The sequence below is a fragment of the Plasmodium coatneyi genome, chromosome 14 (genome assembly GCF_001680005.1).
Source record: "Plasmodium coatneyi strain Hackeri chromosome 14, complete sequence".
In the NCBI taxonomy this organism is placed as follows: domain Eukaryota; phylum Apicomplexa; class Aconoidasida; order Haemosporida; family Plasmodiidae; genus Plasmodium; species Plasmodium coatneyi.
The window spans coordinates 77386-91472 of record NC_033569.1 but is presented as its reverse complement, the minus strand read 5'-3'; the positions used below and the strand labels follow the sequence as shown (position 1 = coordinate 91472).

At 35.6% G+C, this 14087-nt stretch overlaps 2 protein-coding genes across 2 annotated transcripts; both read right to left on the bottom strand.

Annotated features, from left to right (window-relative positions):
• Nucleotides 1-544: 544 nt before the first annotated feature.
• Nucleotides 545-8576, bottom strand: PCOAH_00051430 (Uncharacterized protein; the record flags this gene model as incomplete). The annotated part of the gene is made up of 8 exons (XM_020061925.1): nt 545-4747; nt 4883-6211; nt 6299-6546; nt 6686-7087; nt 7257-7379; nt 7519-7650; nt 7812-7979; nt 8453-8576. 8 exons carry the CDS (start codon nt 8574-8576, stop codon nt 545-547), a joined length of 6729 nt encoding a protein of 2242 aa, XP_019917531.1.
• Nucleotides 8577-12885: 4309 nt separating this feature from the next.
• PCOAH_00051420 (Uncharacterized protein) lies at nt 12886-13429 on the bottom strand (the record flags this gene model as incomplete). The annotated part of the gene is made up of 2 exons (XM_020061924.1): nt 12886-12924; nt 13127-13429. The coding sequence occupies 2 exons, from the start codon at nt 13307-13309 to the stop codon at nt 12886-12888; spliced, it is 222 nt and encodes a 73-aa protein (XP_019917838.1).
• Nucleotides 13430-14087: the final 658 nt, after the last annotated feature.

Sequence of the window (14087 nt, the reverse complement as noted above, 5' to 3'; positions counted from 1 at the left end):
ACATGAAAATTTGTTCAAAGGGTGATTTATTAAGTGTGGGAATCACACATGTGCCTACGTAGGAAACGCATGTTGCATACATAGTGCTGCACTGGAGTACGTGCGTGTGGGGGGTCACCTAAATTGACTTTTTCTTTTTTTATAAAGTAATTGAAAATGGAGTTGACGATTAGCGTGAGCGAAGTGCTAATCGGAAGGGAAACGGTATACATAGATGCATGTAAAAAAAAAAAAAATGGTAACGAAAAAAGCTTAAATCTAAAAAATTAAACATTAAAAAAAAACGAAGCGGAAAGTCGTTTCTGTGCTGCCGTCCACTCCCGTCATGCTGATACCAAAAAAAGAAAAATGAGTGTCCCATAATTAGTAGCAGTGTAGAGAGGTAATTAAAGCTCGTGCATTCTGCTTTGCTACCGAGCATACGTTTGAAAAAGAAACTGACAAAATATGAACAGTGATGAAAATTTCGCGCGGAACAAATTAAATGGAGTAAGAGCACACCTCCACGTTGGCAAGGTACCATTATACATTCATTAGTACAAACTCATGGAATGTATATTTCATCTCTTTTATTCTTCCTGAGCCATCCAAGGAACTTAAAAGTGTGAAGGAAAATTTTGTGGGATCGCTTCATATGATATTTAAAACCGAGGAGGAGGTAACCAATATTGACATATAAATGTCTTATGTTAAATAAGGTATACATAGAATTCCATAGTTCTATTTTTTTGGATAACTCAAGTGAACTGAATAGTAATTCGTTATATGTTAATTTGGGGTGTAAAACGACATTACTTTCTAGCTGAAAATTTTGATACATATTTTGTCTTCTGGATGGTTCGATGTATGTTTCATGTACCTGTACGCGTACCTCCGCCAGGGCTTCAGCATTTTTAAATATTGCTCCTAGTACATTAAATGTTTCACTACTGTTGGTTACGTGCATTATTATGTTATTGTAACGATGTGTAATGAAGTTGTTGAAGATGAGGTCGAAACATTTTATATCTTTACAATCTAGTGATTCCTGGAACATCTGTACTAGTCGATCTACGGCTGTATCGTCAAAGAAACCTCTGTACTCTTTAAATTTGTTTAGAAGACGCACAATTTTTTCCTTCACGACAAGTTCTCTCTTTAACATGTTCTTTACCTTCATTATGTGGAAAGCATAACCTTCGTTAATGACTTGTAACACATAATGGAGTTCCCTATCCGTCAATCTTTTTAATGGTGGGTAAATTACAAATTCATTGAACAGTTGGAACTCTACTATTCTGTATAGTGATATTATATCTGTTCTGGATCCTATAAATCCTTTTTCGCTACTTGATTTAAGCTTCTGCACCACATCGTTAATGTCGAGAAGCATTTTGTTGATAAATGGATTCAAATGGTGGCTCTTTAAAAATTTATTTTTCATCTTCATAATATGGAGGCCCTTTTTGATTACCTCCACCGGAGAAACAACAGAAAATTTGTTCAACGAAATTATGGAATGCACAATTTTCATTATCACGCTGAAGTTTCTAAATATGTTTGTCTTATTAACATACATGTTGTATGGTCTGTTGAAATACCCATAGTTTTCTTTACTCGTGTTACTTCTTTGATGTATCATGGTGTCGACAAATGGGAGTGGATTTATTTCACTTCTTTGCAGGAAGCTTAGGTCGTTTGTTTGGTTTGACTTCTTTCTCGATTCTGATTCGTTTGTTGCTTGGAAAATTCCTCGCTTCCAATTGGCGTCTTCTTTGCTGTCCGTTTGTAGGAAGTTCATCGATGTTGTCGACCCTGGGATGGTGCTTCTGCTGGATGAGGCACTTCCAAGTGTAGTGGTGGATCCCCTGGAGGTGGCACTTCCAAGAGTTGTGTTGGACGCCCTGGAGGAGGCACTTCCAACAGTAGTGGTCGACCCTTTGGAGGCTGCACTAGCAACGCTTTCGAACGACCCGGTGGACAAATCAGACGCGGCACTCACATAGGAGAGGGAGTCTTCATCCTGCTTCGAACCCTTTCCAACGTGGACAAAATCATCCTCAAATTCTGACTCTGTGATATCTGCTCCCGATGCGGTGGTGTCGTCCCAATTTTCGTCCCCTTCGAGAACATCTTCCTCCGGTTCCACTTCTTCCTTAAAGAGATCCTCTACTAGTTGTTCATCTAGCTTTTGCTGTTCTAATGCTTTTTCTTCGTCCGTTTTGGACATTAAATCTGCTTCCTTAATGAGGCCTACATTTCCTACCGTTTCGATGCGAGGTTTGCCCGGATTCAAGACCAACCAGTAGTACAAATTGAACGGGTAGTTAACAAAAGAGCACTTAACCTTTTGGTAATATTTTCCTATGATAGATTTTCCGATAATATCAAATTGGTCTAGAATATTTTCTTTATAAAAAGGTGGCGTCGTAGCTCTGTTGGTGAAATTAAAGCTGAATCCATTTACGTCTCGTGCGATGTTAAAATCGCCAAATGGGATAGATGGTATGTTAGTTTTGTCGAGAAACTTTTCCAGATAAATATAATTCTGCACCGTTTTGCTTATCATCTCAACATCGTTGTTTGAAATGACTCGATTTCTTTTTCTTCCACCAGGGATATATATGTCTGAGGTGGGACCGATATTGTAATCAGTTGCATCTTCAATTTTCTGATAATAGGTGTCTAAATTTTTTATATCTAAATCGTCGTAAAATAGGTCTATTAAGAGGTAGTTTTTGTAAAAGCTGCTAATATCATACGACATTATTTGGTAGTACTTGTTTATTTTTTCTTTATCTTCGGGGATGAAAACATACGTTTTTATGTCGTCCACTGCGTAGCATTCCGTGTGGAAGTTGAAGTGGTCAATCGGGTACTTCTTAATATTGTTGTTTCTTTTTATTTTTTCCATAAACTTTTTAAAGTTTTCAAATTCGATGATAGAGTTAAGGATAAAGTTTAAGTAATTTCTGCTCGCCAGGTAGAAGACAGAACTGTTCATAGAATAATCTAAATCTCCCGTTACTGCATAGAATTTTATGAAGACGTAGAAATTTCTCAAAAATAAAAAGTTGGTAAATCTCATATCTGTTAACAATTTCATGAATCCAATTAGTTGAGATAGGTATTGATCCACTATTGGCTTCATCTTTATATCGTTTAGAATATGCTCACTTTTATTTTGTGAATGCATATCGAAGTATTTTTTGTCTTTCCTAAGTTCATTCAAATCGTAGTCATATTTTTTCTTTATTATTAATTTTATAATATTGTAAATTCGCAGAATAATTTCTTCATTATTTATTGAGGTGTTTGGAGAGAGTTTAAAATTGTTCAACATGGTTCTGACCGTTTCTTGGCTCGAAGTGTATCTTATGATAGGGAATTTAAATTTGTGGAAGACATTAGAGAACATCATGATGTCGTCAAATTTGATGAACACCCACGGATACACCGAATTAATAGATTCAGCGTTTTCCAAAATTTCGAAAAATGCCGTGTATCTTAATATGTTCATGAATCTCTTTCCCTTAATTTTCTTTCCTAACGACATTAACAACTTCCTGCGGGTGAAGCCAAAAACCCTCTTCACATTTAACAATTTCAGGTACAAATACTTCATGGGCGCTTTATAAATCCTTTCCCTTTGATCTAGGAATTTTTCCAAAGTTAGGAATTTTCTCCATGTGTATCGGCCAGTTTTTTTCTCTATTCTGAGTAAGGACATAATTATGAGCAAGTGCTTCACAGCTTCATTCGCATAAGTGAATTTGAAAATATCATCAATGGAAATATTTTCCTTTTTTAAAAATAAGTACGTACCGCATAATATTTTTATCAGATTTTTATGATCAATTGGTGCATATTGCGTTTTGTCTGTCTGTACGAGATTCATATTCCTGACGTTTTTCATATCGATGGTACTTCCGTTTATATTGTTCGTCACTTGATCTATGCCTCTTAGGTTGTCTTTAATAAAGGGAGCGAAATCGTAGTACAGAAGGAACAAACATTTTGTGGGCAAATGGGGGAATTTTTTCCTATTTGGCAATTCCCCATGTTTTGATTCTATTTCATCTATAATTTTGTACCTCTCTTCTTTTCTCGATTCTACTTCTTGTTGGAAGGCCTTGGTTTTTTGCACAAGCTCATCATCTAGGGGTAGTTCGATCTGCACTTCCTCGTTTTGCGGTTTTGGAGGTTTTTCCCCTTCTTTACCATGGGACTGCTCAGAAGGACTGACCGTTCCACCCTTCTTATTCTTATCGTTCTTATTTTCGCCTTCGCTTTCGTCCTCCGTGGCATACTCCTTTTGCTTCTCCTCGAGCATGTGCATGGTGTGCGTCTCATAGTTGTGGGCGTAGTATTCAACCTTGTAGTAGACCTCTATCAGTTTCTGCTGATAGAGTTTGTACGTTTCGCTTGTAGGAATTTCGTGCTTTTCAATATTCTTATAGAGGGAATATAGTGCAGACATCATCACAATGATTGTAGCCTCTTCCGTGTTGAAAAAGTTTACCTTATTTAACACATTTTCCAAAAATACTTTAAACATTTTAGAGAAGGTTGTCTGGTTTAGATTGAATCTATATTTTCTGATTCGCCTTATAAATATGTTTTCAGACCTATCCTTCGGGTGTGGAGTTTTTTCCATGAACAACCTGTGCACTTCATAAAACTCGGTAGGAACCATGCTTAGGAGGGCTCTGTTCCAGGAGACTCCTTGGTGGAAGTACTGCTTCACCGCTCCGATCATGGAGGAGAACTGCAAAATGGTCGGGGGGAGGAAATAGCGAAATGGAAGTGTGACACGCTTGTCAAGGAGGGAGTTTTCCAAAAGGAACCCTCATGATATGACACATTTTTGTTCGCTCATACGTCAGCTCCTCAGCAGACTTACAATGTAGGCGCTAAAGCGATCGACCCCTGAGGCCCACAAAACGTGGTGAATCAAGTCCACCACCAAAACATCGTCGTCCTCCTTTAGGCACATATAGCATCCAGTCAACTTTCCTTCAAATTTGTCCAAAAATGAGCCCACAAGCAAATTTCCATCGTTCCTGTTGGAAGGCTCAAATTTAATTAATGGGACTTGAAAGGATAAAGGGTTTCTATAATCGTGCATATGTACAAGTCTAGAAAAGGACTCTTTTTTGTAGCTATCTTTGAACAGAAATTTAAACAATTGTCCATCCTTATTGTGCAGATAGAGATCGTTGTTTTTCATGGAATAATTACTAAAAACGAGAGAACTGTTCTTTTCATTATTTACTTCGTCTATCACTTTATGAATTTCTTCCAAAACAACTTTTTCAATTTCCTCGTCGTAATTTACTTGTTCCAAATCTACACCTTCCGTTTTTTTTATAGTGTCTACCACATTTTTTAAGTATTGATAAAGGTATAAATCTTTGGAATCCAAAATGACCTTAAAAAAACTGATCATATGTTCTATAATATCTTTGTTTATCAGAATATCGTTGTAATTTAAGAAGAGGGGAATTAACAGATTGATAAAAATGTTCAATGGGAAAAGCATTTTCTTCACGTCAAAGGTGCTGTAATTACATATTTGGTTCAAATTTTTAGCTATTTCTAGGGGGCATTTTTTAAGTATTTCATATTTTTCTCCGTAATTTACAAGGTTGGCTATAATTCCTGTTGATCCTATAATGATCAATTTCATGGATGCATTTAACTGCTTTTTTAAAGGCTCATCGAAGTATAAGCTGGCGTAAGGGAACTTTAGCGAGGGTTTATAGTGGAGAAGTTTTATCTTAATAAGGGACAGAGTAAATTCTATACTGCCTCTATTGATTCTTTTAATGTTTCTTTTTAAAAAAGGTTTTCTCATAATATCGGAAGAGATTCTTTGTAAGAACATTTCATACACTTGATCCTCATAAATGTATCTAAATTCTGACTCTACATCAGCGTTAAAGAATTCCTTGGGGGGCATTTTACTGATATAATTTACGTTCACGAAGAGCAGCGTGTAAATTTTTGTTAGAAGATTAGCCACGGCTAGTCGCATGTAGGACTCTTCATAGTAAAGCACTTTTCTCGTGATTTTCAGGATCATCAGGATCCTCTTGAAGGTCTGCGTGTTGTACTGGGCTTCCTTATCGAGGTCCGCCTCTTTGGTCTGCGCGTTGTAGAATGTTATGACGTGGGTTAGTTGTAATGTTGGAAGGTAGTAATGATGTAGGGACGGTGCTAAGTGTTGTCTCTGTGAATCGGATAAGAAACCCCATCATGCACCGACGGGAAGACACTCAAAAACGACACGATAACGCTCACGCTCAGGCACACTTACACTTATTAACTGCATGCCCTCCATGGAATCTATGACATATTTAAAGAGAGAATTGCTGAACTCAAAAAATCCCGTGCCAAGGTTTTTATCGAACAGGTTGTTCAAAATGGGGGTTAAATTTTTTCCGGACAAATGCTGCGTGACATTTACGTAAGATAATTTCCAAATTTTCGACACTAAGATTAAGGCGTCTCCGTATAGCAGTTTCGAGGCGTACGGCTCCAGTTCCGGGAACTTCAACACGTTGACTATGGGGCGGATGGGACGAATTAGGGAGCCGTGCGGCGAAATGAGGTGACCTTTACAATCTCGTGCAAACACACGCAGATATATACATGTATACATATATATGCATATATTAAGATCGATCTGTGATTTTCCGCTTACACTTCAAAATGGTGCTATACAACTTCCTGTAGGATATTCGAACCAGCCGTTTGATATTTCTGTAGATTAGAAAAACTATTTTGCTCAACTGCGTAATGCAGAAGGAGGATAGAGCAAAGGAAAAGGCTCCACGGAAAGGAATCACGAGGGGGTAGAAAAATAGCAACAGCGACTTGAACACATAAGACATGATAACCCCGTAAGTGTTGTTCATTAAGAGCTTATCAAAAGAGGCGATGTTGTTGTACAGATAGGCTTTTGAAAAACACAGATCTATCAATTCGTAATTTATAACTCCAATAATTCCTCTCAGACTTTGGACAAAGGACACGGACATAAAGGTTCTTGCTAGGAGGAGCCCATCGTTTTTTAATCCGTCGACCATGCCCCAGTATGCGTCAGCTACGGGAAGAAGTTTTTGCGTGTAAGGGAAGGGGGTGGCATGAAAGAAAAATAAAATGCGCATTGTGTGGTGTAAACAGTTTTGCATCGTGTGGTGATAAACATTTTTCGCATTGTATAATGCCAGCGAATGGGCACATTTTTGCGCTTTAATATTTTCCTTCCTAACTTTTCGCTTTCTTGTATATCATTAGCGCGTGGTCCATTTCATTTTTAAAAGCATTGTCCAGTGGGAACGGGGGGCTGTCAAAGTTGGCTATCAGCTGCTTTCTGAACACGTCGTGTTTTTTTCCTGCATAGAGGTGGAAGGGCGGGTATGTCCGATGGAGAATAGAAGGGTGAGTTGTTAACCTGTGTTTACATACTCCGAACACGTTCAGTATAACTTATCCTTAGCAGCGTTTTCTTTTTCTATTTTTGTGTTGTATTACTTGAATCGTGTGCCCTAGATATCAATCTGACAATGCTCCTCACATTTTTCTGATTCATTACAGTTAGGTAGAAAAAGTAGTTGGTACGAGAGAGAGACTCATAAATGGCAACATTCTTGTGAAACTCGCCCTCTACAAAAGGTAACGGTTAGTAGTATTGAAGTAGTGCATACATTTGTGCTGCGTCGCTGCGTGTGTTGAGAAGGGTGCAAATTGCAGAGGTTTATGTGCTTGTACACTCATGTGCACGCTTTCACGTCTTTACGAGGTTGCCTCTTTCTTTCTCTCCCTACTTATGAGCAGTCCCCTATACAGTATAGTATTGATTAACTTGGCCACATAATACTGGTTAAATATAGAACCACCCTTTAACGATAAAAAAGAGTATTCATTGTAATTAGACCCGTTTTTAATTTTGACATGATGATTCCCTTCCGCTTCTCTGTTTTTAAAATCATTCCCTGCAAGGTAGTTGAGGCGATTCTAACATGAAGGAGAACGTTAGTGGTAGACAGGGGGAGGACCTATGTCTACTTGAGAAGACACCCACATGGGGGCGTCGATACGTGCTCATCCTGTTAACATGTATAATGAGTCGTTGCGCATATTTTTGTGATAAACTTGTGTGAAAGGAAAATTGGAAAAAAAAAGTGACATGAGATATGGACACATTTGGTGAATAACACAAATTGGAGGAGGAAAAAGCGGGCATATAATCTCTGCACAACAGGTGGAACGGGAAATTTTGTTCCTTGCGCTTGAATTGAAAATAAAGTGGGCGTAATTGCAAATGTGCCCTAATTTGTGCCCATGTTGGAGAAACGAAGACAGTGTGCAAGGGATACATAGGCTCATGCGTACGTGCATATCGAATCGAAAAAATAAACGTAAGGTGCTAGACGAGATGTGTACCCCAGATAAGGGCATTTGTTACCTGCGCTGTCATCCCGTTTGTAGCCAACCAAAGGTTGAAAATTTTTATTCTCTAATTCTTTACATTTTGATAGTATGTTAAAAGATAAATAAAAAGCTGAAATGTAAAACCAATACTTTTTCATTGCAAAAACGGAGGGGAAAAGGAATGAAAAAAAATTCCCGCGTATTATACTTCTACACGCAGACTTTTTCAAATACTGCTCTAAGTGTTACATATGGTAAACTAGTTTAATTGGGATGGTCCAGGAAGGGTGGCCCATGCGTACATATTTACACACGTACATGAATGCATGGATTGTCAAATATATAAAAAAAAAAAAAAAAGTTTCGCTGGTGAGGAAAAAATTGCGTGAGTTGTAAAAGTTCGTTCAAAACATTAGGAGCGCGTTGGCAAAAAAGACCAAGTACAGATTGAACATTTTTTTTTTTTCCTTTAAACTCACACAATCTGCGCAGGGCGGATCAAGGAAAAAAGGGAAATAAAAACTAAAGCCATAGGTGCACGCATACGTGAATAATTACGTACATCTTTACGTACGTGTATAAAAAAAAAAAATTAAACTGAATTAAACAATGTTAAACAGAGCTAAAGAGAGCTAAATAGAATTATAATTGTTAGAACAAATTAAAATGCAAATTTTATTCAGAATTATGAAGTAAAAAAAAAGTTGTCCCTCTCTGAGTCTTCATAACTTATGTGCGCGCGATTTATCCATATTACATGTGTGCGTATATATTTATCCATGAATAGCGTTTTAGAAAAATTCTTTAATACACAATTCCAGTTACAAAAAATAAGCGTTATGGGAAAAAAAAATATGCGCATATATATGCACTTATGTACAGCACGTGCATAACCATATATACGTTACACGTGTAGATTTTTTCTCACGCAAATGACTTTTTTCCGAACTGCTCTGAGTAGAAAGACATACACTTTTTTCGTAAGTGCCTTTTTATTTGGTAAAAAAAAAATTTTAAATAACCAAAAAATATGTGAAGAAAATATTTCCCTGGTGAAAGATATGCCTATAAAAGGAATACATTTTTTTTGGTAAGCAATTTAATTGACCAATGTTTCGAAAAAAAAAATTGTAAAAAAGGAGCACACGTAGTCATATGCATTTAAGTGCATCATTTATTTAGCCATATAAAATGTTCTGCATATTTCTAATTTAACATTTTTTTCGGAAGGATAAATTTTTTTAAATTCATTATGATGGGGCATACCCCGCAGTTACCAAAAAATGACAATTTTTTTCTTCCTTTGTCCCTTATTATGTTGATACATTCAAGCACCTCATAGTGTTTCGATTTGAACAGGAGGATAATTCGTTTCACCACCAATATTCGCACTGCGTATTTATTCACATCAACATATATTCTTTCATTTTAAGCATATTTCTATCCTCTGTTGTTGACTGAATGGGGGGTTAATCTGGAAATATGCTAACCGTGTTTGTCGATAAAATGATTGTTTCTTTTGGGGGGTCACTTAAAAGCGATCATGTTTTGTGCAAAACTTTGCCCTTTCAATGAACGCTAAAAGGGAAAAAAATATTTTTTTAGCATTATAAACTTACTTTTAATGAACTATCCTTAAATGCCTGAGTCTGAAATGAAGTGCGCACGCAAGTACATACATAGGTACGTACATCCATATGCATATGCTAATTGATTAGCATTTCCAAGAAACATTTTTCACCGCATCAGTGATATGAAAAGTATGAATATGATCACTCCTACAGCGGCTCGCGAACGAATGTTGTTTTTTATGTACGTAGGATATTCACAAAAAGGTTAACCCCTCACTGGAGTAGTATCGCATGTTGTTCTTGAATGACATTTGTCCTAATCACCTTCAGCTGGTGCAACCTCTTGTCTACTTAATACTATTAACGATGGGCGTAGTGGTACCAAAAACTGCAATCCAACCGAATGAGAGCTAAATATTCGTCTTTCTTGCTCTTGCTGCTTGTAAAAAGAGGAAAGCATTGCGCGGTAGGTATAGCTTATTTTGCCATGTGATTGCTACTGTGACAGTATTGTTGGTCTTTCCCTTTTTTTGGAAATCCTTTGCAAAGAGGGGGAGAAGCTGCATATAATATTGCTTTCCCAGCGAGTCCATTACACGTAAAGGGATAACCATAATGAACCTTTAAATTTTTTAACAGAATAAACAAAATTGGACGAACGGTTACCTCATTTTAAGGCATGAAAAAATTACCCCCCCTTGTGTACAAATATTATAGTAGGAAGTCATCATTTGGGAGTAGCCGGTATCGCCTTTAAATGATAACATATGTAGTGAAGTTTTTTCAACCATTTCCCTTTCCTACTTGTTTATGCTCACTTGTGGCGGTTATTCGTTAAAGCTGAATTTAAGTTCGCTATCGATAAACCAAACCTGCCGCATACTGTTTAACCACGAATCGTTATACAGAAGTGGAATAAAGATGTTTTCAATGGTGCATAAGACATTTATTTCTTTGCACTTACACGTGACGATGTTCACCTTCGTCCACAGCCGTTTGTGGAACTATCATATGAAAAGGTTCCTTTTATAGAGCTCATAAAATAGAAAAAGCTTGTGAGTGTAAATGATATTGCCGTGAGGTAGGGTTAAAGAGGGTAAAGGGAATTTATTAAATACCTCTTTTTTTTATAACGTGTGCGCAAGACGGCATGAGTAGCAGTTTACCTACTTAGACATGCTCCATTAATTTTTCTGATTCTTTTATCCCTGCTGCTTCACATTGTTGTGATAGGCTTCCATTCCGCTTTTTTAAAATGATTAAACTGAAGGTAAAAGAAGGTTAATTAATGAAAGAAGGACGAACCAGTAGGGTCCAACTGTAGGTGCGATTGTGTAAGCAGTTCCAGTTGCTTCATTATAAAGGGGGTAATAACTTTTACGGCAAGAAGAGAATATTTTTATATATTGCATTTTTTATTTTTAAGAAGTGTAGCAGATTATTTACTAGTTATATGGTAGTTTCTTAAAATTTAATTTCAACTGGTGTATGTGTGTTGTGGGGGTTGTAAGTTCTAATGGAGGACCCAGCTGCGGATTAGCAGGACGTATACCTGGACATAAGCACAGTATCTTCATAGGTATAACACCTACATGCCGATTTTGCATGTTGCGCTTACCATAAAAAGCGAAAAGGATACGCTTGGAGGTTGCTTCTTTAACAAGAACAAGGACATTTTTACATATCCTTAGCTCACCTGATATGCATCATTGTGTGTGGAAGGTGCACACTAAGCCAGGATGCAAAAGCCCCTTCCAGCTGTTACGCCATTTTATGTTGCAAATAAAATTGCCTCCACTGGAAAAAAATTGAAGTTATTTTTTCTCTTTAAAAGAGTCACACCCGTTCTGTATTTTCACAAAGCTGTTAGTTTTAACATTTTACATATTTAGGCTGCTCATATATACCTCTCGTATTGTACACATTTGCACTATGGGGTATACGTATAATATACAAAAAATCTCTGTTTCTTACTATGATATTTTTTTGTCAAATTTATAAAAATAATGTTTTCTGATCCCAATGAAATTAATCCATGTAAAAAAAAAGAAAAAAAAAAAAAAAAAAACATTCAAATATATAATATATATATATGTTGATATATTTTTTTTTTTTTTTTTTTTTTTGCATTTTTTATGGAAAAATAAAACTGAATAATATTTGGGATATGTAAGAAAACAAAATTTTATATTTAATTAAAGGAAATAAGAAAAAAACATTCGTTCCTACATTCGATGAATTAATACGTGGAAAATAAAAATATATATATATATATACATACATGCATTGCATATATTATATGCACAGTTATCATCATGTATGTGTGTAAAGATATATATCATTATGAAAAAGGATTAATAGAAAAAAATCAACATCATATAATGTAGTATTATATAAATATCTATTAACATAAGAAAAAAAAAAAAAACATGTACACAATATAGCTCTTAAATCTTAATTTATAGAACAGGATTTTTTTTTTTTCTATAAATAGATATATAACAAGCTTCAAAAATTATGCAGCTTCGAAAGGAATGTAAGAACATAATATATTATTCCGAACGGTCACCTTCATTTTGGTGAATTGTAGAAAACACCAATCACGAAGGTTTTACACATATATATATATATATATATATATATATATGTGTACACTATATATTCCGTGTTCTCCTGATGCACAAAGGGTTAAGACCCCAGGCTCCACAGGGCATAAGGCGTGTTCTTCTCACTTTGCATGTGCTTCCTTTCTCACGCGCAGGTGTACATATATACATGTACACAAATATACGTAATTCCTCTGCTACGCTTTTATGGTCAGCTATAAATTATACAAATGGTGCATTTCTTCTTGTATCTTAATCATCGTAAGGTCCTATTTCTTTCTCTCATCCATTTAATAATATCCGTGGTATTTAAGTTTTTGGAAGATTTCCTAAAATACAAAAGGGCGGGAAGGGAACATTAATTGTCAAACGGGTGTTCCACAGGGATGGATAAAAATGAGTGCGGCAAAATTTGTACGCGCATAATACATACGTTCATATTTATGTACATATAATATATATATATAAATATATATATTTATTTATTTATCATTTGCCGCGCTTGCCATTCTTTCCTTTCTGCCTTATTACCTTTTTACCAACGATGTAGGACAAGTATAACATCACATTGAATAACATCAATCCTAGAAAAACGTTGAGGGCATAACTGCATGAGCATTCTCCTACAACAGTTGGTTTCACCATATAGTCACCGAAGGTATCGTACAAAGTAGCAGCAACTTTTGGATCGTAGTTTGATATAGGGTCACTCATTTTGAAGGGTTGAAAAGGGAATAAAAATAAGTTTAATTAAAAAGTTTTAAATTATACTAGAAAACTGAAACTTTCACACACTGAGAGTTTGCTAAGGTGCGACCTTTTGGCTTGACTGCAAAGAGGCGAAAAAGGGAACACACGATAAAAAATGTGTACGGTATATTATGTATGTAATGTACGTACGCATATGCATCCAATATGCGCGGCAATCTGGATGAAGCAAAAAAATTGCAGCGTCGTATTTTGCTAGCAGTTCGTAGGTGTAAAAGTTCATATGGTACTATTTATTTATTCTTCACATATGCATTATTATTATACGTATATATAATTCATGCAATAAACGGAACTAACGTCAAAGTTACTCAAAAACATCTTTAAGTTTCTCTTACAAATTATTTTTAGGAGGGCATAAACATGAATATATAATAAGATTAAAATAATACTACGCAAAGGCTAATAATTTGTACCTGTATTTCCAAAAATTAGTAGGATGTTAACTTGTATTTCTTTCTAATTTTTAAAACAATTAGGAGTTATAAAATTGTTATATAGTTTTACGATGTTTCTATGACTAACAATTTTAAAAGGAAAATGTTAAAAAAAAAAAAGATATAATAAAAAATTTTACTATAATTTGAAAGTTTTGCGGAAAAATTGTTTTACATTACAAGAGTAATAAATATTATTATTATTATTATTTTTGCATCGCTTAAGAATATAACTTTTTTAAAAAATATTCTTTCTTTTTTTTCATACCATAATAGGATTTCCATCC